This window comes from Vanellus vanellus (assembly GCF_965231255.1).
Source record: "Vanellus vanellus genome assembly, chromosome: 4".
Taxonomy (NCBI): domain Eukaryota; kingdom Metazoa; phylum Chordata; class Aves; order Charadriiformes; family Charadriidae; genus Vanellus; species Vanellus vanellus.
Window position 1 is genome coordinate 74,844,324 of NC_138909.1, and position 27,158 is coordinate 74,871,481.

The 27,158-nt window shown below is 44.1% G+C and overlaps 1 protein-coding gene across 1 annotated transcript in view; it reads right to left on the reverse strand.

Annotated features, from left to right (window-relative positions):
• Positions 1 to 2,842: 2,842 nt before the first annotated feature.
• The window catches only part of DLC1 (DLC1 Rho GTPase activating protein), a 238,514-nt gene continuing 214,198 nt past the window's right edge, over positions 2,843 to 27,158 (reverse strand). The window contains exons 7-18 of the mRNA XM_082483152.1: positions 27,017 to 27,098; positions 19,034 to 19,097; positions 14,733 to 16,159; positions 13,410 to 13,586; positions 11,305 to 11,464; positions 10,872 to 11,070; positions 8,271 to 8,484; positions 7,752 to 7,866; positions 6,624 to 6,845; positions 5,677 to 5,894; positions 5,328 to 5,501; positions 2,843 to 4,814 (exon numbers count right to left, since the gene is read on the reverse strand). Of these exons, the coding sequence (XP_082339278.1) occupies positions 4,694 to 4,814; positions 5,328 to 5,501; positions 5,677 to 5,894; positions 6,624 to 6,845; positions 7,752 to 7,866; positions 8,271 to 8,484; positions 10,872 to 11,070; positions 11,305 to 11,464; positions 13,410 to 13,586; positions 14,733 to 16,159; positions 19,034 to 19,097; positions 27,017 to 27,098 (3,173 nt within the window). The 3' untranslated portion in view covers positions 2,843 to 4,693. The remainder of the gene's footprint in view (positions 4,815 to 5,327; positions 5,502 to 5,676; positions 5,895 to 6,623; positions 6,846 to 7,751; positions 7,867 to 8,270; positions 8,485 to 10,871; positions 11,071 to 11,304; positions 11,465 to 13,409; positions 13,587 to 14,732; positions 16,160 to 19,033; positions 19,098 to 27,016; positions 27,099 to 27,158) is intronic.

Genomic DNA, 27,158 nt, shown 5'->3' on the forward strand with positions numbered 1-27,158 from the left:
TTTTTGACACCATATTGTTTCTTACTCAGCAAGTCAGTGCTACCTCACACTTAACATGCGAAAGTTGGTGGCCTTTAAGTCCCGTGATCATGTCAAATAATGAAAGGAGGACCTTTTTTAGGTTTTCATGATGCTTTATGGAAGCTAGTGCAGGAACGATTCCAGGGTTTGAACCTACGCAGTTTTAAATTACGCTCTTGCTGCTTCTCAGGGAGAGATTGTCCCACAGCCTCAAAGACCTCTTGCTGTGTGGAAAATGCCTTTTCCTTTCCTCAAATTTTCCATTAACGAATTTTTATCCCAACTTGTACACCCACTCAGCTAGTTTGAACTCTTCTTCTGTGTTTTTATGACCTTCCAGTGCTAGCAGACATTTACTACATCCCTCTTGTCTACTGGCCAGATTATGTCTATTGAATCTTTCTGTATAAATGTACCCCTTCAGTGCCTTAATCTCTTTTGATGGAACTTTTTCTTCTTTGAATTCTTTTCCCATCCTTCACTGCTCTTTACTGTCCCTGGACTCAGCTTGGAAGTTCATTTCTTGAGAGCACGCTGGATGCCTCGGGCAGTACAGGAAAATATAGTAGGATGGTGCAGAGGGGAGGGGAAAGTGAGCAAGCCTCGAAGTGTCTGGGGTAGTGCTCAGTGCCAAAGCAGCATGGATGCAAAAGTTGCACGTTAGCATCAGTAACAAGGACAGCGCTTCACCTTCACCTCTGGAGCTATGTTAGGCATCATTTTAGACGTTGATACCTTGCCTTGCTAGCGAAATAAAATAGATGAGAAATAGCTGTTAGCAATTTTTCAGAAAAGTTTAGTATTTCCTTGTATAATATAATGCAGTCAATGGCTGTATTGACAAGTTATGGTATAACACAAGCACAGGAATTAGCGTCTTGTCTTCGTAAATTTAGTGCATTGCTCTATTAAAACAGTACCATGATTTTATTCCTTGTGATTGTAGGACACTGCTCCCAGCACTTAGCAGAAGATCAGTGTATAACATTCAATTTTCATATGTCGTAAGTGGAAATATCTACCTTTTATTATGTAGCCCGAGTCATGGATGCTGTTTTCCTATCAACTTTCTCCTGGCACAGACTACTGTGGATATATACCGGGTCCTGCTCTTGTCGAGCTCTTGTACCAGACTGCAGAGGTACCGTTTTGCATCGTTCCAGGCTCACTTTCCCAGACTGTCCGTGTGTGTTAGTGACATTGCCTTCTGGCCTTTTAAGATGAAGGCCACTGATTATTTACAGCTTCATAAGTAGCTAATTGTGGAGCGCGTTACTTGAGGCACGACAGCAGAACGTGCCTTTTTCCATTTGAATTTGTCAGAAAGCAGCACCGAAACTGAGGGTTACTGAAGCAGACAGCAGGCTGGACCCGTGCTGCCCCGGGGATGCCACGCACACAGTTGGCCACACCAGCACCCTGCCAGACCTGACCTGTGCTCCTCCGTGGCAACCACTGCTTAAAGCAAGAGAACGTCTGAGCAAGAGCCAGCGCCGCCGTGAGTGACACCTGACAAGAAACACAGACATGGAAACTGGAATTCTGTTGTCCCAACTACAGCACGGACACCCGCAAATGAAGGTGCCAAGAAAACAAACATTCAGGAGCTTGAGGCTATTTACAAGAGCCAAAATTAACTCACGTTTTAGAAATATCTAGGAAAATGCTGATTTGAAAGTAGCCTAAATGCACTTTAAACAAAATGCAGAGCAAATCCTTGAAGTGCCTGACTCTGTCGTGTATTAGTGCACTTAAAAATAAGAATAAACCCATCATTACAGAGAAAAAGAAATTGGCTCTAACTCCACTTGTTCCAAGGGCCCAAAACTGAACAAACCTGTCGGATTATTATTTTTTTTTTTTTTATTGTGCAGTTATTTTATTTTTAGTATTGATTTGGGAAGAAAAAAGAGCCCCTAAGAGCCAAACAAATGACAGTCCCTTATCAGAAAGGCTCTCTAAAAGCCTCTTTGGTGTGTGAGAACTAGTACTGTGACAGCAAGAAGCTTGCTTTTGCCAGGCTGTGAAGCAGCATCCCTCGCCGCTCCCTGGGGAACACAGTGGGGAGCGATAGCGGTCAGGACTTCGGGATGCTCAGGCGGAGAAAGACTACGACGATGTCGGTAACTGAAAGGCAGCAGGCCTCCTTCCAGCCGCTCTGTCAGATCAGCCTCACAAATCAAAATCCTCTTTCAGTCGCCCAAATTATATTTCTGTTGGCTAAGACTTTAAAAACTTTTTGAAGTTGCTTGAATTAACAGCTGTCTTTGGCTTCGTTTTTCACCTTAGTCAGTTGTTTGTATATCCTCCTGGCCTTCTTTTTGGCTGCGCTTCACTGCTGCGTGCGCTTTAACTTTCTCCAGTTACTTTCACACTTGCATTTTTTAAAGCGAACCTGTGACTCCACAACTCTTCATGCCCTCATTCTTCCCGTAGAAAATAGGAAAGCGGTGAATTATTTTTCAGCATTGCACAGATTTTTCAGATTGCCTATCTAGTAGGAGTTTGCTCTGCTCCCTGTTAAATTCAAGAGTACCCTCCCACCAGACGGCAGCAAAACGGAGGTTTCTTCTTACATTTAAAGACTGGGGAGTATTTCTGTCCAGCTGTCTGCCATCGTGAAGGCTTGTCTTCCAAAAATTTTGAAATTGCTTTGGTACCTGCCTTTAAGAACGCTGAAAATACCGGCCTGGGAGAGGGCCGGGGTGGCTACGCAGTTGGCAATAGTATGTGAAGAACCGGTGGTAAGAAAAATGCCTCCTCTGGGCACAGGAGCGGAGGGAAGAATGCAGAATAAAATAAAAGCCATTATGCTTCTCCAATTTTAAACATTTAATAGTGCACTTATTGAGTATATTCTGTACAGACATCTATAGCAAGTTAAACATTTTCCTTTCTCTCATGTAGATCATAGTCATGTAAAGCACATTTACAATAGAAAACATACTTGAGGTACAAAAACCCAAAAAGAATATCTGAGGTATAAATACAGGTATATTTTAAATAATCTTTATCATGCTTTATCTATGTTTGACAGTACACTGTGGGCAAGTATACATGTTTACAATAGAATGGTATGTACAACATACAATTTTACAAATTCAGAAGTGTTTGATGTAGAAGAATATACAAGGTTTTCCTACTCATGAGGAACATTGTTACTGGAAGTACTACATTATTTGCCATAATAAAAAATTCTTCATCAAAAAGCTTAAAATAATACTGACAACGGTAACAAAGTCTCAGTCAAAATTCCATCTTGCAACTCATTCATACCCTAGCCACAAAATACATTTATCACTTAATACTGCACCTCGAAAGCAAATCTTTACCTTTACAGTAAAACCTATGGAAAGACACCTTTCCAGAGGACCTCAAGACTTCCTACAGTTCATACAAGTTGATTGTCAAGGAGGGGGGAATATCCCAAAGGGTTTAAAACCCAACGAAACCCAAGACCAAACCGCCACCCTCCTCTCTGCCCCCAAATATAACCCTCTAAAATCGCTCACATCCAGGTTCTGTCCGTGCTAACGTGCAGCTTTTAGGAAAATTGGCAAAGGAGGGAGAGAAAGGGAGAGAGCTCGTGCGACTCCTCCCCGCCACCTCACCCAACCTGCTGCTGCAGGAGTCCTGCCACCTCCCGGCACCGCAACTCCAGTGTTGACTTTTTCCTCTTGAGCCGTTAGAATACAGTAAAATATATAAAAGCTCATTAAAACACTTGTAGTTAACACAGGTAGGCGTAAAAGCAACAAACACTGTTTGCCAAAATAGCAATTGACATTACTGGCTCTCTTCACTGTTGCATAAACGTTTCATTTCTAAGCCGCTACGTTGCTCAAAAGTATATTTACTTAGAATTGCTATAGAATTGCTAATCACTCCTAAAAGATCATCCAGCTCAGGAGCGAACAGTAATTGGAGCAAGCCTCTTGTAACATCTGCTTAGGGTTTTTAACAAGGTTAGAGCTGAGGAAATTCAGAACTGGCACAGGGGAAGGATGGCTACTCCTGGTCCACAGGGGAGTCCCGTTCTAGGTTGAACTGTATCCTGCATACTAAAATCCATTCTGGTTGCCTATCAGTGTACCAGACACATTTCAAGTTCGACTTCTGCTATCCTTTCAACCATTAACACACTCATTCACACTTTAATCTCTGTGCAAACCTTTCTCTGCTTATCTCAGTGAGAACACATTGAAGAGTACCAACTATTCCAGTGGATACACCAGTCCCTCAACGCACTACAAATAAAATGACATGGGTATGTACATAAAGCTAAGTATTTCACATGGGAATGATGAGCCTTCACCATATTTCATAATATATTTTGCATTTAAAGAATTTTGCTTCTCAGAAGCAATTCAAACCATCTAATAGTACAATACTTGTTTTCTTTCTTTTTTTTTTTTTTTTATTTTGCACAGTCCTCCTACGTATTCCAGTCGAGGCCTACACTATAGACCTTACACAGACAGGAAGCAGCTTTAAAGTGTATGGTATGGCCACAGTCCTATAGTAATGCTCACAGCCAAGTTCTCATGCTGTCATCCCTTCATGACATGACTTGCAGATGGTACACCAGTCTGGTCTGCAGCAGATGAGCCTCAGTTTTGGATAATGTCTATGTTGCTGAGTTCTGGAACGCATGGCTGTTCCTCTTCAGTAGTCACCTGGATTTTACTTCCTTGCTGTCAAGACTCTGATGACTGAAAGAATCTCGTATCTTAACGACTTCAGATGCACACAAGTGTCCAAATGACTTGGTGTACCAGTCCGGCATGTGGCCCCTGATGTGTGGAGGAAAAGTAATGATGAAGTAACTTTGCATGCATTTTGTTAGTCAGAATCAAATACACATCCAGCTGGTTAAATGCTCCTTATTATTGCTTATTGCTCAGCGCAGCCTTACTAATATCTAGGCTTGCTCAGAACCAAGTTTGCCACAGTGAGGAAAAGTTATGAGAAGTTTTCTGAGAACTTGGCCCTCTTTACTAAGTCAATATTAAAATTAACATGGCCTTGCATCCAAATACATCTGTGAGAGGAAGGAGTGGAATTATACACCAATAGCTATGGTGGAGCCCTTACTGGAGGCTTCCAATGCAACGAACCACACCTGCTCATAGATGTGCACTGAGGCCAATTTTCTGTGACATCTCAGATACCCGTGTGCATGCCTTTGAGAATTACGTACCACTGGCCAAGCTAAAGCCTGTTGAACTGTCTAAATTTTGGGCTGACTACACGGAAACTATGCAAGAAAAGTTACCACCCCGAAAGGACAAAGTGGAAATTCATACCTTAAATCAATTCTGCACATGTAGGTAAGTTTAGATTTTCCTGACCCGCAGGGCTCAATCAGATACCTAGACAGGAGCACATTGACTCTGACACCTGCCACTGGAGCACGGTCATGGTCCACTGAGGTTGCTAAAAGCACACAAGCTCCTTTGGGGAAGTTTGTCCTCCATGTTCTAAGAAAAAAGAAGACAAAATGTCTCATCTTCAACAAAGTAATTCAAACATCTAATAGGACTTCAAATCATACACGAGCAGATATTTATCTATATAACTTACATTCTACAGAAGTTGTAGGCAAGTTTGCCATATGAGCAGGATATGAACACCATCGCTGTATAACAGTCTTACCTTAAGACTACGAAGTCCCTGGCTGGGTGAGGTGCCATGCTGTTCTGGACATACTGGTATATATCTGTCTGGCTATCCAAAGGTTCGATTACTTTTGAATCTATAAGATCTTCATCCCAAAGATGCTGTTCTTTAAGTAAACGATTTAAAACATCCTCTGGCGTAGCTGGGATTTCAATGGTAGTTTTCCATAACCGGAGTGGGGGACCTTCGCACACCTGGGGAAAATCAGCACAGAGTCCTCAGGTTTACATTTCCTTACACTTTCTTTTCCTTTCTATTTCAGTGTTGGCTAAATGCAGCAAATTAACCCCCCCCACATATATATATATTTTTTCACACACACACATATATATATATTGTATTAAGCTTGTCTTAAGCTCAGACCAAGGTTGTTTGCCTAACAGCCGAAGGAATCTGCATGATGACTTCCAAATTATTTTTAAGTTACAGTTATCTTCTCCAGTGTGGGCCACTATTAAATCGTGATGCTACAGAAAAATACCGTAAATTTCCAAGTTTATTTTTCAAATAACTTAAGTCTCACTGAAACACTTCTCCCTGAGCTAGCTCTGAGCTGTGCAAGATTGGAGCCGAGAAATTTCTTTCCTACTGCCTGCATAGTGACCATGCTTGGAGGCTTCTCAGCCTTTCGAGGCTTTGCACATGTAAGTGAAGGCGTGTAAATGCAACACAGCGAACATTCCTGGGCTGGATAAACAGAAGAACACAAATTGGTGCATGTTAGCTGACAACTGCTGAAAGACATGTTGTTTCTAGATGTGTGCACTATGTCAAAAGACTAAGTTTTTTATTTTTTTCTTAAATCTATCTGCAAAGTAAAGGCGTGCATGGAGCCTTCTATAATATTCCATGTCAAAAACCTGCTTATATTAGAGAAGATGAGCTAAAAAGCAGAGCTGTGGCGTGAGTGACAGGGTACATACCTTCTTGTAGGCCAGCTCTGCTTGCTCCGAAGTGGAGCAGCTGACCCAGCCTTTAAACTTCTCCTTCATCTCTTTGAGCAAGTCGTCCACGCAGTCCTGGAGGTAGCAGTGGTAGTCGGAGGGCTCGGCGGTGCTGCTGCCGCCCCGGAGCTCCTCCAGGCTGAGGGGACGCAGGTCCTGCTCAGTGTACGAGTTCCGGCCCCTGCTCATTTCTTCGGGTATCTGAGGGGCGACAAGGGTGAAATCATCCTCTTGCAGCTCTCCCCCCAGATCCCAGAGTTAGTCTAGCAGCTTGATAGCCAGGGAAAGGTGGGCACGCTAGTTTTGTAAATGGTGGGACGCGTACGTGTCAGGTCAATGTGAAGCACTCAAAGCAAAGAAATGCCAAAAAGAAGTTTGCAACTTTCATTTAACTCAAATTAGTCTCTCATTTATGGCGTGTCCTATTTTTTTCTGTGGAGTATCCCTCTTTGCTACACAGCTCAGTACAGCACAATTTATCCCGCAGACTGAACAAAGGAGGGGTCAGTTGTCAGCCACAAGAAAAGAGACAGGCATCTCTTCAGTTGTGGGCTCTGAAAAGATTCGATGACAGTGAGGAAAACCAGGACGCAAGACTTGTCTGGTTCTCCATCCCGGGCCCTAGAGGAAGCATGCTTTAGATCCTCCAGACCCTTCAACCTACGGTCTGACAGTGTCATGTTCCAGGACGCTTTTGCGGCCTAGTCTTGCTAACTCTTGGGAATTTAAGTATAAAACAAGCACTGAAATTCCTGGAAATAGCTGCTTGCTTTGTAATTAGAGCTGAAGTTCACAGATCCTCATGGCCGCACAATAAAAGCTTGAAAACATATTTCAAACACAGCTTGGACATAACAAAAATGCCCCAAGCCCCACAACTGCCTCATGACTTCTGAGCACCAGTGCCAACGAAACAACTCTCTTTTCTTCTGGCACCACTTCTAATTCATGTACGCACCCAGATCAGGATGCAAAGTTTTTTAAAAAGCTATTTATCATGTATTAAACTTTATTAAAATAGAGACATTCCTAGCTTTCCATTATACAGCAGATCTAAGACACGTTGGCCAGTATTCCACCCATCAGTTTTGCAAATAGGTGTTTTACCTGGAAGAGCTTCTTGCATTCGGCGATCATATGAGCTAGCCCTTGGGTTGCGGCCAGATTTTCATTTAGGTCTTTCTGATCGGGTTTTCCCAGGCTTGGTTTTCTTTGCATCACCCTTCACGGGGGAAAAGAGCACACACACACACACAAATCCCGTTATTTACTGCAGAGCAAAAGAGACGCTTGGTAAGAAAACAGTAGGATTCCCAAATCTGCTGGTGATTTAGAGCAGTGCTGCCTGGGACCAAACCTCAGCATGGTGTTACTGACTTTTCTCACTACTCTCTGTAAGCTTTTTCTTCGGAATCCCCCCAGGTTCTTCCTTCTTATGAACTTGCTTATATTTTAACAAATCCCAAACAAACAGTAGGATCCCATAACTGTCCTACACCCAGTGCCCTCAGTGGTGTCCGAGGTGGTCACAACTGGTAGGGTCAATGCTAGACTGTGCCCGATGCACATCGCCACTAGCTGTGCTATGGGACCAGCAGCAATGAGCCCTGCTCCCCAGAGACGTACCTTGGGGAAGAATTCTCCCTTTTGAGAGTGTTTAAGTGGAAGAGGGAAGGTGCTAAGCAGACGGCCAGGTTTGTTGGTGTCATCTGGTTTTCCTTCACTGCAGCTGTGACATCACTCAGGAAATAGAGAAGAATCTGGAGGACCTCCCTGTTCTCATCGGGTAAAAGCATAATGGCAGCCTTGATAGCCTGGAGACGCTGATCCTTTGGCACATCTGCATAATATTAGTAATTCTCTCATCAGCCCATTGATTTTCCACACACACAGCATGAATACATCCCAAAGCAAACTCCGGCTTCAAATATTTGACTCGAGTTTGAAGCGATTTCCTTCAGGATGCATACCATTCGTAGGAAACATGAAGGAATTTTTTTTTAACCCACTAGTTTAACTACCCTCAGCTATTTCCTGCCTCACAAGAAATGCAAGCAAGAAGGAGCTGCGCCTAGGCCAGAGTTAATTTTAGATTTAATTTCAACAGCTACATGCTCCCGCAGATGCACTAAAATGACAGAAGCCTGGAGTCAGGCAGTGAACAAGCAAACAGTCCAGCCAATTTAGAAATTCTTTGGCTTTCAAAGAAATTCAAAACACGAACGCGTTTTCGAATAGGTGAATTAATTACATAAATCGGCTAGCGAACCTTTTCAACAATGATGTTATAAAATATCCAGAAAGTGCTTTACCAAACACAGAGGGTTGCTTTATTGAGCAGATCATTCAAAGTCATGCGGTGGAAAAAAAAAGTCAACGCTGTGAAGCCCCATACCATCAAACAGCTCCTTGGTTACTAACAACAAACAGCCACTGGAAAAATTTGACGTTTGTCTTTATATAAGGCCCTCTCCTCCAAACTTGAAGGGAACAAAAAATGAAATAACCCAGACGAGATCTGCTTCTTGTAAAGGGATTTCCAACAAGCCACCTCTGAAGGCAGCATCAGAGTCAGAGTCCGGAGCATTTATATCATCATTAGCACCACACCACCCTCATTGCATGTCTCATAGCACACGTGGTGCTAACCAGATATTTAACTGGTATTTGCTTTGGGCTTCAGCAACTTCGTAAGGCCAGCAGGTGAGTTTAGAAAGCAATCTGAAGCAAAAATCCACTGGTTTTCACCCTTTGCCCTCCATCAGCTCAAAGCACATTTAAGCCACGTGCAGACCATTCCAGTGCGCAGCCTGGTGCATAGCACCAAAGCAAAGGGAAATTTTGCCCTTTGCAGGGAAGCAAAATTTACAGTTGCTTTAAGGCTCTTTGCTTTACACAGAGATAATACTTCCCGACCACCTCTGGGGATTCCTCAGACCTACCGCCTGCGAAAGGAAAGGGACAGACACTTCTGCAATGCTCCGTCAAACTTTTTCTGGCACTAAACCCACAAAGAGTTGCTGTTTAGTATGCAGGAAAGTTGAGGGTCTGACTAATGTTCTCCATAAACCTTCTTGGGAATCCAAACACACACACACAAAAATGTGTGCACTGAAATAACTGTATGTATGTTTTTATTTTAAACTGCCACCTCCACTTACGGAGGTCCGAAGGAAGGTCCTGTAACCTTTTTGTAACCATCATCATGATGAAGGCACAAAATACAGCAAGGGCTCAAAGATGCTGGTTTTGCACTAAGTTCTGATGTAGCTGTGCTACCATGGGAAGAATACATGGGGAGAGAGCTGGGATGGTGTTAGGGAGAGAAACCACAGGATCAGCAAGGCCCCCGTAGGGCATCAATCGGTTTGGACCCCCATGAATATTCCAAAAAGCTTTGGAGTTCTGGTCACCAAACATTAATTCAACTTTGGCCATTTTATAAAGTGAGAGCGTTCCCAATGAAACAATGCTGAAGAAAACTTTTGAAAGATGGTGTGTGTTGTTTGGAAAGGTCCAGCACAAAATTACCATCTATACAGGACTCAATTTATCTAGCTCACAAAGTATCTCCCTTGCTGGAGTTGAACCTGCCATCTCAGAAAGATTAATTATTTCTTTTCACGTGCATTGATTAACTTCATTTTTGATGTGATTTATTCTAAGCAATTTCTGCTTAACTATCAGTAAAGTAGCTACAAGTCAGTAACAGAAAAGCTTTCAACTTAAAGGTTGTTTTTAAAAGTTGTGGTGAAGGATAGAAGAATATGAACTACAAGAAAATAGAAACTTTTTGGCAGCCTGGCTCTTACAAAAAATCTCAGTAATTTAGTGGATTTCGATCCCCTCGAAAGCCCCAAACTCTGTTTGTGTAGTGTTTGCACAGCTCTTTTACCGAGCCACATCAGACGTGGCTTATTTTCAAACCGTAACATCCAGTATGCTCAGAGAAGAGAGGAAACCTTATAGCAAGTGATGGAGGATTTATATCTGTCCCCAAACTACAGAGAAAGGTGAAACGAAAAGAACTTGTACCATAAATCATTATACAACTGCAACACCAAAAATCAGTGCCTTACGAAGCAGCCTGAACTATAACGGCTGCTGGAGAAAGGCAAAGACCAACATGTGCAACACTGTAGTGCCCAGAGGAGCAGTATTAGAAAGTTCCACCCTTGCTACACAAATGACCGTTTGCCGTCCGGCCGTAGAAATCTCAGTACTTACACTGGTATATCTGTAAGAAGGTCTCGGAGAGTTTGTTGGTCATGAGGGGCTCAGGGAGATCCCGGAAGAATTGCTTTAACATGTCTGCTACATCGTATGCAGACTGGCCTTCGTAGTTGACGCTGTCTGTTGAATTCTCATTCATTTGACGCAAAGCCTGAATTCTTGATTTGACTCCAGATTTCCTAAACAGTCCAACCTAAATATTCATGGAAAGGTAAATACGTTTACAATGAGTCTAGCAAATGTGAAATGTTCTGTAGCTTCTTGCATATGCGTTCTAATTTCGTGGAAAGGTTTCCTTGTGTTAATTATCTATTTTGTCCTGGTTTGACTCTACTTTTTCAGCCTGACCCAGGAACGATAAAAATTAACAGAAGGCTGAATTTTGGGTCCCGCATGCATGTGGGATGGGAGGTACAGCAAAGCCCACCTGATCCAGGCAGTGGTTGCGGAGGTACCGCATGGCTTGCTGAATGCTCTGCGGAAGAGGCTGCCCCGTGCGCTGGACGTTGACTTGCAGCGGTACTCCAAACACGTTTCGGTCTTTATAATCTGGCACTTTTATCCTCTTCATAAATTTTGGTACTGCCCTATTTAAGCAAAGGGGAGGAGAAAATGAAATTAAACCTCCATTGACCATTTATCTTATGTATTTCCAGCAATTCAGAAAGTCAGTGAAAATAAGTGAAATGCTTTAGCAATATGAAAAGTAGTGACTATAAATTAGCTGATCCCTTCAGGGCTGGGAAGGGGGAGAGGACAGAAAACAGAGTTTCTCTAAGAGAAAGGCTTGACATTCGGGGCAGTATGCTGCCTGTAAGTATTAATGTGGTGCTACTCCATCAATATTAGTAGGACAAAAGCTACAGGGTAAAACTGCAGGGGCCAGATTGAATTGCAAAAGAGTCAAAATAAATCCTGCGGTCAGTGACCCCTTATAACACTGCTTCTTTAGGTTTCGGAAAAGATGGGCATTTGAACAATGAGCTTTTGTATGTCAACTACTTGTTCTGCAAAGCCCTCAAACTGGGTCCACCACCCACCAGTGTGCATAACAGCAGGAAACTGATGTAATACATTTGAGTTTGTCAGCTAAAAACTTCAGCTCTATAAACAACCCCTTTGAGGGACCCCCCTCCTTGTGACTGTTGTTACCCCCACCTCCCACTCCAGTTTCAATGAGCCTTTCCATCTGCTGATGACTCCAAGGAAAAAGTTACCAAATACAAAAGAATGATTTACCCTCAGGTCCCCAAGAGTATTGGTTTCATAAAGAGGGGGGGAAAAAAAAAGCCATTAAAATGTGAAAATATTGAGATCATTTTTCCTAAACAGGGAGAAAAACAAATGTCCAGTGCAACAACTAATAGGATACAGTAGCACTGGAAAACAGGGAGACCTATTTAACATTTCAATATACAGTGCAGCTATACAAACAGCGCATTAGATTTACAGCTGACTAATCTGTTACATAGTAAAACAGAACCAATTTGTATTGCCGTATAGTTAAGTTTAGGACATTATTGATATATGTATGAATAATACTCGCTTTGTCAAAAAACATGCCAATGGAATGTGAAAAAACACATTGCGATCTCCACCGAGAATCTGAAGCATGCAGGGATAACTGGTCAATACTTATTTCTGTCTTTCAGAACAAACAACTTCTGTATTTAGAAAGGCTGACATAATAACAGCCTTTGAACAGGAGGTACTTTGATGCTGAAGCTAAATACTCTCTATGGCTCCTGGGGAAGGGAGGAGGCTGGCCTGTGGTAGGGAGAAGAAAAATTTTATTGCGTCTTTTGCATCCTGAAGGTTACGTGGGCTTCACTGCAGATACAATAATAAAAGAGCTTTCTATCTCATTCTTCCGACAAAGAACGTTCGACTGGGTTACAAACACCTGGTCACAGCAGAAATTGCTGCCTACGAAAAACTCCCATGGTTCTCCCAGTCTTTCTTTCTCCCCACCCCCCACCCCTCATCTTTTTTGCAAGTTAACTGGATTTATAGTGGTGGATTAATCGTGCTTTAAAGAGGGGAGATAGTTTTCAGCTAATGAGACGCTAGAACTAAAGGAAATTTACATTATTCAATGCCATAATTATATGGAGAAGCTAATGCAAATATTTAAGAATAAGTGAAGCAAAGCAAACCTCTTGAGATCTACTGAGGTTTGTGCCACTGCTCGCTAACTGCCTCGATAAACAACTAGTCCTTCTGTAGCCACGGACAGCGGACACCTTCCCACGCAGAAAGCTGGCCTGTACTTCATTGCTTTCATTTCCTCACATGCCCCCTTATAAACGTGCTCCTCAAGCCTAATAAGACTACACCGACGTAAAGGGTTAGTGATTTTAGCCCTGCCTTAGGAAACCACAGATCACTGTCAGGGCAGGACGGAGGAAGAAGTGCAAATATGGAAAAAGAGGGACGGAGGGGCTCGTCGCGTCTTCCCCAGAGGCGCTTCGGACGGGCGCAGCCGTCGTGCTGGCCCCGCTGGCCTGCCCACACGTGGCACCCTGCCCTTACCAGCTGAAGCCGTGCTTGTTGGAAGGCGTGTACTTCTCCAGGAGAGCCGTCAGCTTCAGCAGGGAGTACTTCTGCAGCAGGTTCATCTGGGCCACGGACTGGCAGTTGATCTGCAGCGACGCCGAGCTGAGGCTGGGCCGGTGGGAGCTCTGGAAGCTGTGCCACCTCAGCCTGTGCCTGCGGAGGAGATGGGGGACAGAGCAAGGACCCGTCACTGAAATGCCTCCGCAAGATACACACAGGAATTGTCCCAAACGCGCTGCTGAAATCCCTGCCCTCTGAGATTTCGCGGGCACCAGCCGGCAGCATCTCTGCCTCACCCGGCGCGATGGAGCACGTGCAGGTGCTTCGGGTGGGAATGTGCACGCTGGGCTGACCCACAGCACGGTGTTGGCTACATGGTCTCACCCTATCAGATACCCTCCGAGGGCTCCACCACCCTTTTTCAGAGGCCCTTTCAGTATTACGGCGGCGGGAATCAAAAAAACTCCATTAAGAAAAAAACAGCCCAAATTTTTAAGACACATCAAATGGGAACTAAGCAATTCTAAAAGTCCTGTTAAGTTTATACAAGCAGCTGTAGGCGACTGAATGACAGCAGAAACCAGGCCCTAAATGATTTCCACCGGTTTTAAAGGAAAACTGGAAACAAAGAGTTCAACTCCTTGCTCTACTCACACTGCAAAATACAGTCATCCATCCCACGGTAAAACTCCCAACAGAAACGGGGAGGCCACTGGAGCTCCTCCGGTCCCCCACTGTGCTACAGCGATCAAGGGAAAGTAAACAAACCTAATTTTCCCTGCAGATTTAATGCCCTAGCACACTGTCAAGAAACAGCCTGCTACTGAAAGGCGCAATTTTTTTGAAACGGTCTAAAAGTCAAGGCTTTTACTACACACTGACACAAACCAGACCATACTTATGCTGCTCCTCCTAGCCAACTTAAAAAGTGAATAATCCTACTTGAGGTCCCTCTCCCTCCCACACGCCACTTCAGTTTGAAGAATCACCATCCCCCAAAACTGCCTTGACATTGCTCCTGATGCTGACTTGCCGAGAGGGCTGTTTTTCAATGACAACTCAGGTTCAACATCCAAACTGTATAGCTACGAAGTGAGGGAATCGCTTGTCTAAAAGCCTTGCATGGGCGCTTCCCTCGCCTATAATTGTTTTGGGAGGTGATGGGAACTGCACATGTGTGCCTGAATGGCCACAACTTCTATTGCACCTTAACTGAGTGTGGTGGAGCTACTAGAGAGGCACTTGCGCTGGAGGGGACCTCACGGGGGCCACCCCAAGTCCCACTGCTCATGATCTCACCTGCTGGACCGTGTCAGCGATGCGCCCACCCCAGAGTCCCTCCTGTCCTGCATCCCCGAGGGCTCTTCCGTTTCGTTCAGCGAATTCCCTGTACTGTCAAGGTCACTCGGTGTTGTTCGATCGTTATCTACGTCGAGGTGGATCTGCTTTGGAGAGGAAGGACAGGGGGAGATGGAGTCAAGGGCCGAGTCGGAGTCCCCTTCGTCTGAGAACTTCTCTGACCACTGGTTTACTATTCTCTGCATCCCTTTGACGTGGTACAGGATGTCGTCTAGTTCTGGAAATATGTCTTCATTTTCAAGGTCGGCCAGGTCGCTCGTACTGGAGTACAGGATCGAGCCTGGCACGTTGTCATAAATACTCAGGCGGCTGCTCACTGAGCTGGAGGAGTTGCGCCTTTTCCCCATGCCCAGCTCTTTGGAGCTGTCGCCGCTGTTTTCCCTCCGGAGGGCGAGATGGCCATGTCCATGGAAACTCCCTGTCCTCCAGTTCACAGAGGCGTTGCTTTCTGTCGGGGAGAAGTTGCCATTGGAGAGCGCTTTGGGAAAAGTGCCGGGCTTATGATCTTCAGGGATAAAAAACACCGTGTCTTCTGCAAAGCTTCCCCGGTTCTTGAAGTTCTGCTCCATCACGTCGCTGAAAGTTGACTGGTTGAAGGGGTCAAAGCCTTCCAGGTACATGCCCACCCTTTTATTGTATGCACTGAGGCTGCGTGTTCGTGTGACGGGACTGGGTGTGCTGACGGCACTGCTGGTCTCAGACTGACTGCTGCTGCTGCTGGTCTGGGTGGAATTGGAGACGCTCCTCTTTCGTACCATGGGGAGGCTGATGTGATTGCCATTGAGGGCAGAAATCTCCACGCAGTTAAGTTGTTTCAGTTTATCTTCATCCATGCCCTCCTGCAGGATGGGCCCGCTAATAATAAGGCCAAGCTTCGAAGGAGCTTTGCTCTTGCCATGGTGAGAGCTCTTGATTTTCAGGCTCTCCATTCTCTTGAGCAGGCTCTTTGTTTTGGACTTAGCGTTCTTCTCATTGGATTTTGTGTTGAAGCTGAAGCTGCTCAGCTCCCTGGGTGAGGGCAGGCTGCTGAATGAGTCATCGTTTGCTACGAAATTGCTCGATGAACAAACGCTCACGACCGAGTTTGTCCTGGTGGTGGATGCCTCGCTCTGCAGGGTTGGTTGGTGGCTGCTGGTGCTGCTGATGCTCAGAATGGAAGCCACCTCCTGGCGTTCGCTGAGGTCTGTTAGCACACTCTCATGGCTTGCGGCGTTAGTAAGGTGAGGAGTTTCCGGGGAGGGGGTATTCAAGTCCGGTTTTGGAGGGAACACGTCAAACTCTTCGAGCCTCGACCACCTCTTGCTGTCCCTCTGAAAAGTCCATTTGCCACTTATTGCACAAGGTTCATCTTCATCTGAATCTTCGCTCTGCAAGGAAGAAGAACCCTGAAAGTACTGCTTGCAAACTGCCAGGAAGGCAAAGGCGGTTGCATTTAAATACAATGCCCACTAAACTGCTTTAAGCATGACCTTGTTCTCACTGAATTTAAAGTGAAAACAGTCTTTTACTTCAGGGAGTGGAAGATTAGGCCATAAAGCCCATCACAGGAAAAGATAACATGGGACAGGCAATATATTTTAACAGTTTTTAAATAGAAAAGATACACGCTTTGTAAAAAGAAACAAACAATACAATCTGCTTTAAATTGCTCTTTTCTAAAAACCCTAGTATCCATAGACTTTTAATTAATTGGTCACAGTGGATAGCCCTCAGATCAATGGAAATTCCTGGCATGCATAAAATTTTAAACTGGAGTCAGTCGGGGGCTGGGGTCCCTCTGGACTCTCTCCAAAGTTACACTCTGTTGATAGCGGCTGTGTGTTTATACTCCTCTTTGCAATTACGAGATGTTTCTCATACGTTCTGAATCGTAGCGGCTTAATTCCTTACCCGTTGGGGAAGTCTGAACGCTCTCCTGGCTGTGACTAATGAGACGGCGAAAGAAACTCTTGCACTGCACGGAGTGCGATGCCTCCAGGCTCTTACCTGGTCCGCTCTTCCTCCCACAGACTAGCAGCTAACATTTTAAGAATGTCCTGTGAAGTTTCTACTTCAGTCTCGCTCCAGGCAAACTTTAACACTCACAGATAGCGAGCAGCGAGAGCTCACTGACAGTACAGCACGTAAGTAAATTGTAAATAACATCCCCGCTGATGATGTTTGATGTATGAGTAATGCCCGAGGGCACAATTACACCTACATCTCTTACGCCTGCAATCTTTTCATCTAAATACTGGAAAGGGAATGATCTTAGGACTGACATATTTGGTCTTCCAAATATCTGGAAAATTTCATGTTGGAAGAATAAAACCAGTGAAGATATTTTAATAGGACACCATGAAACCACAAAATAACCTTTGGTGTTCAGAGGAGGAAACACTAATTGCCACCCAGCTCCAGGAGCTTCACTTCATTTATTTAGATTGCTTTAGTTTAAAAACAAACACACATGCATGCCCCAAAGTATAACTATTTGTGTGCCAGGATCACAAACATTTATACTCTGAAAAACAAGTACATTATTCATATTTCAAGTGTTTTATTTATGCATACTTTAGCTCCTGATCCTCTTCTAGTTTTTTGGGTTGTGTTTGGGCGTACTTTTTAATAGCACATTGCATCAGCTCAGCAAAATAAGTGAAACACCATATTCATTTTTTACAACCAAATACAAATGGGACAGAGAACAAGCGTCAGTTTCTTTGTTTCCCAATTACTGCAAATTACTTCTGTCCAGGACTCAGATGAAAACCTAAGAGGACTAGCTTGCTTGTTTAAAGTTTTCAGGAGGAAAAAGTCACCTGAAACTGCCACTGGATAATAATGATGGTTTGGTGGTGAACATGGTTTGACTGGAAAAAAAGGAGCAGTAAAGCGATCTTAATTTGCAAAGAGGACAATGGAAACAAATGGTTCTGTCAGCACAATTTTTCCCCAGTGTTAAAAAGCTTTAAAGGCTAAGTATTGGTTTTAATGAAGTCAACAACAAAAGGGAATAGGATCCAAGTCCATCTGCCAGAACATGGGTGGTGAACGAAAACCAGGAAGGACTGAAACAAAAGGTAACATCCAGACTCCGGAAGATCTGGGGTTTGGACCTGAAGTCGGGTCTGGTCTGACCTCTAACAGCAATACTGATCATTCCAATGTTAACGAGGTTCAGGAACAAGGAGGAGAAATCTTCTGGTGGTCATAAATGGCAAACCCCTTACTTAAAGAGTTCCTACATGTGCTGCCTCCGAGTGTTATCTTCTGGAGCTTGGATGCTGTTTCCAACATACCACAAACAGATAGGGAAAGAGGGGATTAATTCCTGGTAAACAACCGCAGAGCGTTTGTATGCATTCTTGCTAAGGGTAGGGCAGCATCGTATTGCCTTAGCTCAGTCCTCTTTATCTGCAGTTGTCATATCCCAGGGGACGGTATCAACTACTGATCCCTCCTAGGACACACACAGAGTTTTAAGAGGGCTAATGCGTGGTACCTTACTAGCAAAACCCAGCAACTCGCCACTCTGCCGGTACCACCTTACTGAAATTACAGTAGGTGCTCTCTCATTTCTCACCACGCTCCACAGGGATCCTGAAGGTTCAGGAAACAGCGACAATTCCCGCTGAGCTCCCTAGAAACGTGCAAACTTCCTAAAAAAAAAGGCAGCTGATGCATTATGTAAATATTTTGTTTTAATTTTGAGCTACGTAATTAAAAAACAACGAAACGATGTGCCCAGTCCTACAAAGGGTTGGCCCTTTCCTTTGCAGGCCAAGTCTAACTGGTCCTGTCTACGTCATAATAAAATAATACAATCCTAGCGTGATGGCAGAGCACCAAAACTGTGAATGAAGACGACACCAAAGACGATGCTCTAAGGTTCAGGTCAGCTCATCATGGCTGCTCGGGATCTCCTTCATCAAGCCTACTTTTTACAATTCTGCCCGAGGGCAGGTAATTCGCTCCAACAGGGACAACTTCACCGGCAGGCGGAGAAGCCCGGTGCCCTTCAGCCTGGGAGCAGCGTCCCAGGGAAGAGTTAGATAGATGAATAACCTTTACCTGCAGCCAAGCCCTGCAGTTTTCACTCGGCGAGAACACCAGATGAAATGTAAGCAGGGATTTGACCGTGTGTCCTTGCCGGGTTCTACTCAGGTGTCATCCCAGACTGCAGCTGAGCATTCTGCTAGATGTCTTTTTCGGTTTTATTAACGTACAATGCCATAACAGAAGATGTTAAAGGAACTCACCCTTTTCCTGTGGGGACTGATTTCTAGCTTCATCACGGCACATTTGTTTAAAGTATTTAAGCGCCTGCAAAGCAAAGGAAACCATATTAAGAGAACACTCCAGTGTTTTGACACAGGCTATTCCAGTTCAAAGGCTTTTGTGAAGGCTGTCCCCAAACTGCTTTGCATACAAATAGCCACAAGCAGAGTTTCAATTAGAGCCCTAATTATACTTAACCATTAACCCATTACATTTGGCTGTGTTCTAACTTCAGAGGGAGGGAGGGGTGACTATTTGTCACAATTACCTGAATCAAAGTAAAGAGAATTGAACGGAAACTTAGACTAAGTTGAGAAGTGCATTATAGGCAGTGAATTGTAATAACTACATTTGTTTAAATAGCAGACATCCGAACCCTGAAACAATTAATCTCAACAGACTGAAAGTAAGGGAAAAGGTTTCTTATTTGATGCTGTGTACATGTGCCCATGTGAAACAGCAAGCTGCTTTAAAATGATAGTTTATAAGCTAAAATTTCCCAGAGCAAAACTTATTTTCCAGTTATTACCAGGTGCCTATTTTGTTTGTGAACAATGATCATTTTCAGTGCAGTCCTGGGACAAGACAACTCACCAGCTTAAAAAAAAAAAACCAAACCCAAACAAAACAAAGAAACACAACCTGATTTTTCCTTCCTAAACTGAAAGTTGCTTTTATACATAAGAATGTTGTTCTGAAGGACTAAAATTTAAACAAAAATAAATTGCTGCAGCAACAATAGTTAACCAGCCTCCTTGTGAAACGTGACAGCAGTCTGGACGTGTATCCGAAGTTCTGCATGAATGTATATAAGCATCACCTCTATTCCCTGATAAGCTCATGATCCCGCAGGTATCCCTAAAGCCCCCCAAAAATCTCTTTCTTGTCTCTCTCCCCCAGAAGCTGCCTGTGCAGTCCTGGGAGCAAACAGCTTAAAGCAGAGCAAAGCTCGGCATGGTTAAACGCAGCGCCCCGTGGCAGTTCAAGCAGAGATAAGCGTGGGCTGCTGTGGTCTTCTCCTGCCCTTCTCCCAGCCCTCGCCTCCCCAGAAACCGCTCCAGGGACACGGCTCAGCCAAAATCGGCCCTGGCAAAGGGCGGTTTGAGAAACGCTGGTGCTATGGCAAAGCCAAGGGCAGGCACAGGCTGGGCGTGATGCAGGAGGTTTTGGAAAAGCTGAAGCAGCAGCTTCATGGAAGCCACGGTTTGGTCCCTTGTGTTAATACTTGCCCTCGTGAGGCTGTGCTGGGGGCTGGATGAGGAGACTCACCGAGCTGAAAACTAATCTTTCAATACTTGGTTGGGTTGAATTTCGCCCAGCTCAGTTCCCCGGGCTGTGTGAGGGGCCGTGTGTGTGTCGGGGGGAGACAGAGGAGCACAGCCGCCCCTTTCCTTCAGCCGGACCGCAGCCCAAATTCACCAGGAGCAAAACTGAGCTTTCAAAAGCCTAATTCGGTCCGAAGGAAGTTGTATAATTTTCACACAATTCGTTTGGGCAAAGTGTAAAGAAGAGGCTGTCTCAGCAGCTTTGAAAAACTAAACAAAAAACCAAAAAGAAATGCTGACTTGTCTTGTTGCTTCGGATGAGTCTTTTCAGATTCATAAAACTTGTAACTTGAATCTAGAAAATGTGTGCACAGGAAGAATTACTAGTTTCCTCTCTTTCCTCTCTCCTTTTATGCACAGGATTGGTTGCAGATGGTATTTACACAGGGCTTGATCCTGAGGCCATCAAAGAAAATGGAAAAGCTCCTACTGGTGCTTTTGCTGCAGTCATGAAGTTAAAAAAAAAAAAAAGAAGGCGGCAGTTTGATCTATAATTAGACCCAGCCACAACACAGCAGAAAAGAAGAGAAACAGGAAGAATTGCCACGGGTCAGATAGATAGTAGGGCAGTGGCAGGTTAGGAAAGTTATCCAGATCTCTCTGTTTTCATCTTTGCTCTGACTTTAAAAGGCAGAAGGCTCTGTCCTCCCGGCTGCAGCGGGTGAGCACATGCACCAGTCCAGTGAATTTCAGAGGAACTGTATTATATTTATGGCATGGGTGAAGGGTGAGTGTCCCATCTACGTGCTGCACAACAAAACTGGTATTTGGGATTTTAAGAGGCCACGTAGCAGCAGAAAGCCACCTCCCTCTCTCTGCTGTGAAAACATTCTCCCCTCAAACTCCTGGACCTCAAGACCAGGGAATATTAAACTGGTTTCAGTTCTATATTGTGTAATAATTTACAAATTTCACAGTGTGGCAACCTTTGACTTATGCAGAGAAAAGTTATCACCGAATCCCTGTCTCAGGCTTTATCTAGCTCCAGCCTGTCTGACCGCTAATAAAGACGATCTCTGATTTCACAAAGATTACGTCCCCAGACTTCGCTCCTACTCAGATTAAAACCTTGAAATAGGTGGAAAAGGGTAGAGCTGAGACCTCTGTTTCCACAGAGGGTGTTTAAGAAAAAAAAAATCCTCCGGCACACACCTCACAAAAATGAGTATGAAGGCAAGATAAGGTAACCCCCAATGAGCGAGGTTAAATACAATAGCAGCGGGGCAAATAAAGGCTCTGTTACACATCTGACATGATTTCATCGCAAAACCAGTTTCCCTCTTAAAACCTAAACACTCTGCAGCAATTGCCTCAGGTCTGTAACTTTCATTACATACATCACACATCCTGCTTTAACTTCTGCTTGAGTTCAGCGGTGCCCAGTTCCTTGAGCTATAGGACACTGAACACAAAACTGCCTTCCAAACGCGCTACTGAGCCTGCAAAGCCACGCTTGCAAAGTTGAGGCTTTGCCAGGATGAGAGCTACCTATACAACTTCCATTAACCTTCATTTCACATATGCTTTGCAATACTTTTCAAGCATGTAAGCACGCGTTCATTTTCTACGGGTCTGCTCATCAAATCCATGCTTGCTAATGAACCGCAATTTTCTCTTCTGGGTCTGGACCTTCTTCTGTGGTAACTCCATTCCCGGGTATAAATTCATCTTACCGTTTCCCTACTGACAGTCAGCGGGTCGGCCTCATTCTTCAGCTCTGTCTCATTCTGCCCAAACCTGTCTCAGCGGCACCTTCGCGAGGACAAGATGGAGACGGAGGGACGGGGCAGGATCGCTGCCGACAGCACTTACTCTGGCTATCGCAGTCTCAATTCCAACACTGCCTCCTACCCCTGGATGACTGTCTGGATGACAAGATAATATTCTTTCCCATCATTTAGATAAATGCCTTTGAGTCAGCCCTCTCTCCATACATCTTCACATCCAGATGGTATCTTAACTCCTGCGGAGCGTTGCATCTCCAAGACGTCACTCTTCTCACCCTCCATGTGCTCCTACGCAGGCTCTCGCCCTCCTTCACCCCGGCTCTGCAAAATCCTTCTTCCTGAGGATGCCCAAGGCAACAAGACCTGCTCCTCAGCCCCAGCCCCCACCTCCAGACTGGCCCATACCAGCCTGGAGTGGCAATGACATGGGAAGCCTGAACCTCCCACACCTACAACAGGAGGCACTGGAGCACCTTCAGACAAGGCATTTTTCCTAGTCTCCTCAGAAATGGCCTGACTACTTCAGCCTGAACTTCTTTTAAGACAGACAGCCTGAACGAGGCATTCGCTATCAAAAACTGCAGTGCGAACAGCCAACTTCAGCTAATTTATATATTAAAACACGGGCTTATAATATGAAGTCTTTGTTAATCGAGATACCAGTCAGTTCCATGTTGGCTATAACCGCAGGTAATTCATCCTGCCCTCGTTAACAGCAGAAAATTCTCACCCCATGCACCCAAGGGAAGCGGTAGCAGTGCAGAGTATTAGACTTATGCATTTTAAACTACGACTTTCAATCTGAGTAACTGTACAATCTAGCTTTAAACCATTTTCTTAACGGATTTAAATTCTTAATTCCTTCTTACAGGGCAAATTCCAACTCCATTATACCTGTAACTAATTGATGATACAAGGGCTTTCTTGTCTCACCGCAGTGGACAGCCTCTCCGTTGGCTCCTGGGCTTTATCCGCAGGTTCTAACCTGCAAAGGAGGCCAACTCCCTACAAACCAAATTATACGAGTAGTGAATGCTGCTCGTGCCATTACACTGCAATCGATTTCTTGGATGAGAAGTCCTAGTGGTAAAAGATTTAAGAAACCTCTCGCGTAGACAGCGTGGCAGTTTTCTAGCTATGCCTAAGGAGATTAAATAGGATTTCCATCACGGTTTGCTATGTATTTTGTACTTAGCAACAACCTTTCGGATAAGCATGTTTCATTACTTAGTTTCATCAGCGCATTATGCAGCCAGTTACCCTCTGGAGATAAATTCCCAGCCATTAATGTACATAAAGTCTTATGAAACCAAGGCCAGCAGTACTTTGCGCAGTCACTACATGAAGCATCCTAGCAAATTAGAGTCATCGCTCTTACACTTTTAACCCTACATTTCACGATAAGATCACTAAATGACATTTCTTAACCATCTATCTTCTACTGTTACCAAGTGCCATATGTTATCTCTGTAACTCAAGTCTCAAACCACTTTTCACTTAAAATTTTTCAGGAAAAATCCTTAATGGGGTGGCTATTGATACCTTTTCCATTTAGAAAGGAATTTGGCAAAACATTTACTAATAAGCTGTTTTTAAAGTTACATTAGTTTTCCTGCTTCCATTAATAAGATTATTAAATGATAAATTACAATACTGTTCAGATGTAAACTATCATTTAAAATGCTTCAAACTTAAAAAAAAAAATAAAAATCCCTGTCACTGTGATTTCTGCAGTCTTTTTAAAAACGATTTCTTCACATGCAGTAATTAGGACAAGGTAATTAGAACTGCTGGCAGAACACTGGTCATTATACACAAAAGCAGATTCTCAGTGTTACCATCCCCTGCTTACAGCGTTCATTTAGCTCTGTGGTGAAAATGCAAATAATTCCCAAACTATTCTGATTTTCAGTGAAGAAACAGTGATAGATTTAAGGTTGTGAAGCAGCTCTAAGTTTTTTGCTGAGTAAAACCTTTTACTGTTTACACACTACCCGTGGCATGAGTCAAAATAAACCCAGGCTTCAGGCAGAAATGCAGCATTCCAAACGATGCGCCTTCTCCATGTTTTTTAATGAGCTTTACAAAATTAAACAAGAAGATGTGGAAAAAAAAATAATCTGAAGGTGGAAAAGTTGTGACAATCTACTGCTTTTGTCTAATACAAATGGTAAAGGGCCAAATTCAGACATCTGACGTGATTAACTGTATTACTTCAGTTTTATTCTGAGGTGGGATCAGAATGCTTCTGGAGAAACATTAGCTTCAGTTTAAAAGTTATCTTCTAAAAGATAACTCTGATATACATGCCATAGGCTTCAGAATGATATAGTTCAACCTTTAAAATCTTTGTCTCAAACTACAGTAAGGCTCGTGGTCTCTTACGCATATTACACAGAAAACAATTTGAAAATGAAAGCGAAGAGGTTATTTTACAATTAGCAGACTTACGAAAAACTTCCTAGTTTCACAAAATATCTATATACCCGCCTCATTTTGGTTTGCTTACCTTTACTAGAAGGCTTACAAGACAAGCGTCCATCTATTTACTGTCCTCTATGTTCAGAAAAAGTGCTAACTGCTTTTATCCATCACACTAGCAGCAAATCTCAGAGAGATACGGAGGGCATATTCTTCTTTGTGCCAGTGAGAAAGAAATCTGCTACCTTTTTTTTCCCCATATAAATACATAATCCCAGGTTAAAAAGTATTCTTGCAGGCAAGCACTGGGTCCAAAATATGCTGGCTTGACTCTATCTTGTTTTCCTGGCAAGGGAATACCATGCTTCTGGGAACCAGCACTTATTCACATTGCTGTACTTTCTGTTCGATGACTTCACAAGTTCCAGAGCACACAAATAAGCGCACCGGTGCAGCACATTTTAATATCGATGGAAGAGGCGCCCTACACTTGAGTGGGGCACATCTTGAGCGTGATTTTAACATTAATGACATTTTTCCCCTCCCAATGACGGGACAACAAATCTGTTTTCTTAGTTTGAAAATCTTGTAAATATTTCTGAAGAACTTTAAATTCCAGTCCCTCTCTTTCCCTTCCAAGTATGGCAGTGATGGCATGAGAACATTATAAACTTAAAGCCTTTCTTATAAGGGTTTTGTAATTCGTTAGAATTACTGACATTTAGAGTTGCCGACATCATGCATGCAGTATCCAAAAGCATTCATTTTGCAGACAATTTGGAAAGCTGCCATAAGGGAGGACAGAGGCGGAAAGCTGCACTCATTTCTAGGTAACGGGAGATACGAAAAGTTCAGGCATTTTGTGCCTTTTAAGACTATGGACTTACACTGGAGGAGATAACCGATGGATGGGTAAGTGTCAGGTGGGGCCACTGTAATTTCTTTTATGATAAAACCTGTAACGCTGAGGCTGTAGTTCTGTAAAAACTTGCTGCTGCACACCGGCAAGTCTTCCTCCCTCTTTTTCTCTACCCATCCCTCCTCCTGCCCCTGCAGATGGCTGTGGAGTCCTGCCCCATCCTTCACACCTATTCTGAACTGCACTACGCCTTCCCACGGGCTGATTTCATTTATTAACCCAGCAAAGAACTACCCAGACTCTTTTTGCAGGGTGAGTTGAGTTTGTGGCAGGAGCCCCTAAACAACAAAGACAGAATCACAGAATCACAGAATGGTCAGGGTTGGAAGGGACCTCTGGAGACCATCCATTCCAACCCCCCCTGCCAGAGCAGGGTCACCTACAGCAGTTGCACAGGACGGCGTCCAGGCGGGTTTGGAATGTCTCCAGAGTGGGAGACTCCCCCACCTCTCTGGGCAGCCTGTGCCAGTGCTCCGCCACCCTCAAAGGAAAGAAGTTCCTCCTCATGTTTAGATGGAACTTCCCATGTTCAAGTTTGTGCCCGTTACCTCTTGTCCTATCACTGGGCACCACTGAAAAAAGACTGTTCCCATCTCCCTGGCACCCTCCCTGTAAGTATTCGTAAGTATTGATAAGATCCTATCTATACTATTTCTCTATACTAAAAAGCCCCAAGTCCCTCAGCCTTTCCACATAGGAAAGATGCTCCAATCCCCTAATCATCTTCGTAGCCCTTTGCTGGATCCTCTCCAGCAGATCCCTGTCTTTCTTGAACTGGGGAGCCCAGAACTGGACACAGTACTCCAGATGCGGCCTCACCAGGGCAGAGTAGAGGGGGAGGATGACCTCCCTCGCCCTGCTGGCCACGCTCTTCTTGATGCACCCCAGGATGCCATTGGCCTTCTTGGCCACCAGATCAAGACAGGTACTGGGAGCTCATGGCTGAGGGCAGGCCAGCCTCTGTGGCGGTGGTTAACTCTTCGATTCTCTCCCGTTATCCCTTACAGCCATACCCACATTGGCTTTGGTGATCACGGTGCACGCAGGGTGATGCGCTGAGGTCAGCGTGAGGGATTGTAGACAAAGCTTTTTGTTTTGTTTGTATACATAGCTGCTCACCAAGGGAAGGAAGGAGAGTGAGGGAGTGCAGTAGCCTGGCTTTGCCAATACCGCTCCCAAAAAATAATTCCTCTGTGCGGACTGATGCTGCAGTTACATGTGCAGATGGCTGTAGCCAGCACAGCTCTGCTTTCACATGCCTAACTAATTTGGGAATTAGTAACGAAAGCAAATTAAGAATAATAACAAAAAATATGCCTATGAAATACCCATCACAAAGATTCCCGCCACTTTCCTCCCAACTTTGTTTTAAATAAGATCCCCAAACATTACTTAGCCCAATATATTGTTCTAATGAAAACCACATGCTGATAGCAGATAATGAAAAAGTCTCAAGCAAATAGTTATTTAATGGTACATAATTCAGTTGAGGTTATGCTTTTCCTGGGTTATACTTTCCATGACACAGGAAGAGTTTTGTTTCAAAACGCAGTGCGATTTTTTTTCACCTACCTGCATAAGGCCTCGATAGCATCTCTGTCCAGAAAGTCATGTTCTCGCTTCACTAAAGCGATGTCAATGGGAAAAAGGAGATCTGTAGGAACAGAGACAGATGAGGAATCAAAATGAGTCTTATTCCCATCGGTGAGTTATT